Below are 7,273 nucleotides of genomic sequence, written 5' to 3' on the forward strand. Positions count from 1 at the left end.
AATAGAATTAGTTACTTTGCTAAAAGTAGCATTAAAAATGAATACAGCTCGTTACGAACAATACAATATTTTGATTACAAAGGAATATAATTAAATGATCATTATATTGGAATAGTAAGAAGAAGCGGGCAGCATATTGCGTCTATCACCACAGCATTATCAGCTCCGCGGCTGGTGTCAGGGGGCAAGTTGATTGCGCCGCTCGCTTCGCATTCATGTTTATTTACAGTAGGTATACACGTCTCAACGGCGCCGCACTCTCTGATCTCGCCGAACGACTGATATCAGCACTATCAGCACAGTGATATCAATTAACGAGAACTGGCTGCATGTATAATTAGAGGAGGACTATTGCACGAGTTCCGAGAAGAGCTACATTTTCTGAGAGCATATTTGGGGCGCGCAAGGAACAGCGGACAGTGGACGTGAGCGATGCGAGCTCGAAGCATATTATAATTAGTCGAAGCCGATGTGAGTAATGGCGTCGGAAATAACACGCGAACGACGTTGGCGCCAAGCAGTGGCCCGCGGGTGTCATGATGCCATCACACCACACATGCACAGCGCGGTGTGCGGCTGCCGCCGACACGTCTGTCTTGTGACGAGCTATTTATGTCCTGCGCTTATGTCGAGCTGATTTATTTAGCAATTTCAGCCCTCGGAGACTTAAAGGTTACTTTGCTAATCGCTATTCTTAACAGGCCTAATGCGTAAATACCCAGTTTTTAATCTACCATGGCCTAATTAATATATACTTATATGGGCGTTGCGATTTTTTTCAACATAGCTTTATTAATATAAAGGAAGAAACAAGTCACATAAACCTCACTGTGGAAAGCGTTAATGAAAATCCTGGATATTTCCATAAATAACTTAATCATCCATACCATAGATACTAGTTGCTCCCTCCTACTTGAAATCAAAGAACTGGCGGCTCTCTAAGGTTTCATTCGTAGAGATATATTTACTGCGCCGGCCGCTCCTTACACGCATATGCATGCAATGCACCACACCTACACCGGATTACAACCTACTCGCAGTAAAACGTGCACGAATTGCATCAGTTCCATATACAAGCGCATAATTGATTTCTTTCATCGGAACGGAACCATCAGTCAACGACTGCATTTTGGGCAGTGACATCAAAGCAAACTAAATTCGAAGTGATGGCGGCTCGTGCCTACAAATAGGAATTTCTGGAAGAGGCAAACAAAAGACACCGCGCTTAATTATTTTCTGTTTGCACTGAAGAAACAAACTCAAAGGACCCCCATCCGACTTAATACCCTTTTGTACTCTCAGGTAAAGATAATGAAGAGTTTATTTTATGATATCCGTTTGTTGAGGAGTCACATAAAGGATTAGGTTTGATAAGCTGTTTATAAACGATTTCCTTTTTCTGTAACCAGTTAATGTTTTGTTTCTGAAAATCTTGGTTTGTTTGTAGGCGATTGTGTTGGATGATTTGTTTCACATTTTTTGTAACTTTCAAATTAACACCGATAACATTGTCGGTGTCATTAAATGAACACCGTCAGCGTTTACAATAATAGATTTTTGTAATTGTGCAATAATCAATTTATTATTAAAATCTATTGCAAAACACATGCAGCTATTATAGAATATCAAGAAATAAATTTTATAAAGATATAAACAGAAATGAGACTGGATCAATCTTGCCCATGGATTTGATAGGCACTTCACTACTTACCTAAATAGTTAAGACTAGCGGCTCATCCCGGCTTCGCTCGGGTAAAAACATAATAAATTATACACCTAAACCTTCCTCAGGAATCACAGTACCGATTGGTGAAAACCGTACAAAAAACCGTACGGTAATTTTTGAGTTCATCGCATACAGACAGATAGACGCGACTTATTTTAAGGATGGCACGTATACTTGATTTTTGGCTTAGGTCCAATCCAGTACTATAAAAAAGGTCTATTGTTGTTGTTTTGTACCTTGTTTTACTCGAATATTGTGCCCACGTAACTTATCTTACACAATAGTTTGCATTGTTGACTTATCATAATTTTCTGAAAATGCTTAAACGTTATTATGCACCTTCTAATGTATCCCTATACTTTGAATACTGTGAACAACATGGAATTTTCCTATAAAATTCTATATCTGGAATATTTTTTGTTAACACTGCTTATTTAAGTAGGCACGATTACATCGACCGGCTCATACAGTATGTATTGGAAGCCTCCATAAATCTTCAACAATATCTCGTTCATCATCATTCTTTCAAACAGAAGAATTCCGCTTTGGCGATTGAAAGCACCTTGCAAAGTCACGACAACTTGATTCGCATCCTTTCTTTAGAATCATTCTGACATTATGTGAGGATGAGGATTGTAGATTTCACTAAACTTGGAACCGAAATCTTTGTTTTCGAAATTGATCAAAGATAAATGAACTTTATTTGGGACGGCTAACGTATAGGATGCTAGCTCTATTATTGTAAGTTGTATGGGAAATGTTAGTAGGTACTAAGGCAGTGCCAAAAATACTGTTGCCATCAGCCTGCTACAGCTTGGGTTTATGAGCCATCGCGCTCATCCGGCAGCCGTAAATATCGCAGACATCTGCGAGTGCAGCAAGAAGATCACGGAGGGTCCGTACCAAAAATTAGATTTAGAATTAATAGAAATTAAATTAGAAAACTGAGGCTAATATTTAAGAAATTTGTGTCTTCTGCGTGAAATTGTTAGTATACCCGTCACGGAAGAACCCATATGCTTACTGATCACGTAAAGTTTGAAGCTTTATAGCCACATCTCTCTAGGTATAGGTAATATTAGATCGCTAGCTTTCTGTTGGACTATCTATAATAGCGAATTGATTAAATCGAAATTTGATTAATTTACACTGCGGATTAAATCCGCCGTTCACTAGGGTCCAAAGAGACCCACTTGTGGAACTAGAGTTCAACGATAAAACTAATAGTCAAATGGGAAAAAAACACTAATAAGATTAAATTTAGAATTACCTAGTCAGATCACACTCGCTAGAGATATTTACAATATCTCGCGGTAGATAATATTAATTAGGTTTATCTGGCCTAACTCTAACCTCTAATATAAAGCTAGTTACAGGCGATTTGAACGTTTCCTTGTTGAAAGCTACGTTACTGCAGCTTCTATACAATACAAAAATAATTTATTTTTCTCCACAATCTAGTAATCTTACACGTATTATAAACATAGATCTATTAAAAATTAATAAAATACTATATGTATAGTCTATGTAATTTTCTACTAATAATATGACCACAGAAAAATTTGTAATATTTTTCTATTTTCAACATATTACCTACTAAGTTCTTTATAGATACACTAGCTGATGTCTGCTACTTCGTTCGCGTAACCGTTCGGCCAATTTTTGGTAAGGTGTCAAAATTATTAGAGAAATTTAATTGTACAGGCAAATGTAACGTAATATACCTATACATACAGAAGATGCTAATCAGATTGAAAAAGTATATTTTCTATAGTTTAGCTGAACTATAATGACTCTTCTTCAGGTGTTCCAGATCTCCGATTTTTATACCTCTACAGTAAATGCTCATCAGACTGAACAAGTTTTGTTAAGTCTTCATTTCTATATCCCCTATAGTTTAGCTGCACCATCATGGGTCTACATCAGGTGTTCCAGATTTTCGATTTTTATATCTCAATAGTAAATGCTCATCAGGCTGAAAAACTCAATATTTCCTATAGTTTAGCTATACCGCCATTGTTTTCGATCAGGAGTTCCAGTTTTCAAAATAATTTATACCCTATATATTTATGTTGTTCAGTCCTCCTATTATTATATGTTGCCTAGGATTAATAGCTATATAATAAAAAAGTTTCATTAAAATCTGTACAGTAGTTCCGAAGATTAGTGAGCACAAGATTTTTTTTTCTTACTCTGTTGCTGTGGCTCTATCGCCTAATTTTATTTTTATGTAAATTTATTCAACAGGTACAGAATTTTTTTTTCTACTGTTTTATTATAATATGTATAATAATAGATAATCCGAGAGTAAAAGAGCTCTACATATTATTTAATTTTTGAACCATATGGTTATTATTTTTAAATTCCATCGTCCTCGAATGGTTGGTAAAATTTGAGTGAGCCTTATGAGACACCTGTGTGACATTCCGATTCCGAACTCTACTCATTTTCAATTTTACAAATTTTCCGAAAATTTGCGTCAAACAACGCACGTCAGTACGACATCCCGGGCGAGCACGAAAATACTTGTACTGTACAGGGACTGAAATATTTTAAGCACTTGCAGAAAACAACAGGTACCTGTCGTTGTGCGATAAATATTGTTGACGCGACCTGGCAGCCTGTAATTACCAAATTACTCATCGTTCTAGTGGAATTTCACCAGCACAAAGTGATAAAATTAAGTTTATCTAACGTATCTATTAGTTCCGAGTGCTTGGGCCATGTGCATGCAGCATGCAGCGAATCGCCGCGCGCCGCCAGACTCGGTGTCGCCTCCAGCCCTTACCAGACTGCGCGACGCCATTTCTTCCCCACAACACAACATAAATTCACTTAACTACTTTCGTTACACGTTTTTGTACTTTTTTTATACACTGTCCACATGTATGTGCTATGTTGTGTCTGCCAGGGCACAGCATTTGCCAAATCTTTATGACCTGTCTCACATTTTTTTCATATTTACGCAGAAGTTAATATAAATAGGAAGTAGTTAGATCTTGGAATATAAGTAATTAATTGTATATATACCTATATTAATTTTATTATCATAAATTTGCAAAAAATATGAAAAAAAATATGTGCGACAGAGCAGCAAGACAAGGAATCAATCATTAAATGATACATACTGTACTGTAATACATTACAGTAAATTAAATATATTAAAATTAATATATTTTAATATACCTATAAAGTTTGTATGTAAATGTTTATAGATTAGTGTATTTTAAATTCACGGACGTGTAAAAAAGATCTTTTTTTACACGTATAAAAATATTTTTTATATGTCCTTGTTTAAAGTTGTTTTATATAGTTATTTTGGTTTCCCTATGTCTATGGAATAGTGTGGCAGACATCAAAAATAATACTTTTATTTATTTAAACTATATTGCACGAAACCTTAGCACGAAACACAATTCGTCCAAAAAAATTTTTGTTGACTTGGTAAAATAACGACCAATATGAATTGAAAATATTATTTTGACGTATTGAAATAATAGAATATTTCAATAAGAAATTATTTATTACGAATATTTTTTAATGAAAAATATAAGAGATGTGAGTTTACAGTCCGTGAAAAAAACACGAATTATGTCAGGTAGAAAGGGCAGCGAAGCGCCGGCGCTACCTGCTTTGGTTGAAAAGATTCGGGTGATTTGAATGAAATACAATTTTAGTAAACAATTCTCTTTATTAATATAAGAATAATTAAAGTCATAATAATATATGTAATCTTGATAAATGTGGGTAAGCTTCTTTAACCTCACATATAAAAATACATTTTTATATCTTTACACAAAAATAAGCTATCATCTCAAGACGATAACATAATGCACTATGGCGACGTGTAGTGTACGTTAAGGCACGATAATGGAGGGCTACGCCCCAGGTGGCGCCAGGCGGGCGTCGGCGACTAGATCACAGAAGGTGCGGGGCTGAGCCCCGGCGGCGTCCTCTCATCTGAGCGGAGCCGGGAAGGAAGGCATGGCGGCGCACCAGCGCGGCGTGGGGCACGCGGTCAACGCGCATCCGCCCGCACTCTGCACTGGCACGAACGCGGACACGTGCACGCCGTTAGATACTGGCAGTGAAGCCACTGCTGGCCTCTTTTCCTCTTCATCTTCTTCCCCGAGTAGGTATGGCCGGAATAGTTTAAAAGGCTTGCGTGGAGGCTCTGGTGCAGAAGGATATGTTGGATGAGGCACTTGAGATGAAGCCCTTCGTACTGAGAGGTCTATTGGCTCTGTGGTAGTGATAGCTATCGGTACAGTCACAGGTATAGTTGCTGGCATCGGAGTGGGCACCTGTACTGGCGTGGGAAGTGTGGCGGGCGGCGGCGATGGCAATCGGGCACTTTCCGGTGAACCAGCCGCGTAAGGCGGTGGTGAAGGCGCTGGTTGCGGAGCTCGTCGTAAAAGAGCCGCTCTTAGTGTGGGCTCAGCTTGTAGCCATTTTTGAATCTGGCGACGATGAATGCCAAACTTCCTGGCTGTAGCGCGTTGATTACCGCGACATTGAGTATCGCGTCTATAGGCCTCGAGAACTTGCAGCTTGAATTGTGGTGGGAATATACGTCTAGAGCCAGCACGACCCTCAGACCGGCGGTCAGAAGGTGTGGGGGCTGAATGTGTGTGGGCGGCGGCCATTTCGCAATGAAAACGTGTGCGCGTGGCGGCTGTCGGCGCCGAACTGACTCGTTCAACGCGGCAAGCGGCGAGGATGTTGGCGGCGCGCCGCTGCCCACCCGACGTGAGTGTGAGACGCAAGCCTCGTATACCGATAAGTCGTAGTTCACACCGGTGCGGTGTTACAAATGACGGTTCATGCCAACCTGTGGTCTATCCATAATTATTGTATTCGGAGATCTCAAAATAAAGGCAATTAATATCTACAAATATATATGTAATTAATTTACAGTCAGTTTATATTTTAATAGTGTATATTATTATCTAATATACATATAATATTGCGTAAGTATAATATAGAGGATATTGGGAAGGAAAATAGTCTAACGGAATATCGCCTTTCAGTCATATTAATCTAATAATTTCGATTATTTTATTATCGTCAACAATTAACAGTTTTCTTCGTAAAATTGAATGAACTGTTATCTTAAACTTTTAGTATTTATTAATTTACCACCATGAACCTTACTTTAGTCAGTAATCTCGCCTCATTCTCGGCGTGAAAAAATGCCGCAAGTGGGAGCCGATAGCTCGTAGCGCCACCATTTCTATCCTTGTCAGTCACGAAAGGCATCCAAAGAAAAAGTGAGATAGCATATGTCCTACCTACCTCGGTCGCTGCCACATCCGTTTACGAAACAAGTTTGCATGCGGCGTTGCCGCTTTGTATGCGCGGGCGGTTCATGAGTTTAGGTGGGGGGGGGGCAGTGCGGGCGGACAAGAATGTGCACGGTGTGTCAACGTCGCCGACAGCGGCAGACAGGGTGTCGCCGCCGTACCGTCGTAGACAGGCCGTCGCTCGACGGCGCTAGCCCCCTCCTGTACCCGCTCACACCCGCGCTGCCCGCTTTGTACATCAACA

General features: G+C 39.2%; 1 protein-coding gene across 1 annotated transcript; it reads right to left on the bottom strand.

Annotated features, from left to right (window-relative positions):
* Window positions 1-5,397: 5,397 nt before the first annotated feature.
* LOC128670220 (uncharacterized) lies at window positions 5,398-6,482 on the bottom strand. The gene has a single exon (XM_053745703.2). The coding sequence runs from the start codon at window positions 6,370-6,372 to the stop codon at window positions 5,683-5,685; it is 690 nt and encodes a 229-aa protein (XP_053601678.1). The 5' UTR covers window positions 6,373-6,482; the 3' UTR covers window positions 5,398-5,682.
* Window positions 6,483-7,273: the final 791 nt, after the last annotated feature.

Source organism: Plodia interpunctella, chromosome 5, assembly GCF_027563975.2.
Source record: "Plodia interpunctella isolate USDA-ARS_2022_Savannah chromosome 5, ilPloInte3.2, whole genome shotgun sequence".
Classification (NCBI taxonomy): Eukaryota; Metazoa; Arthropoda; class Insecta; order Lepidoptera; family Pyralidae; genus Plodia; species Plodia interpunctella.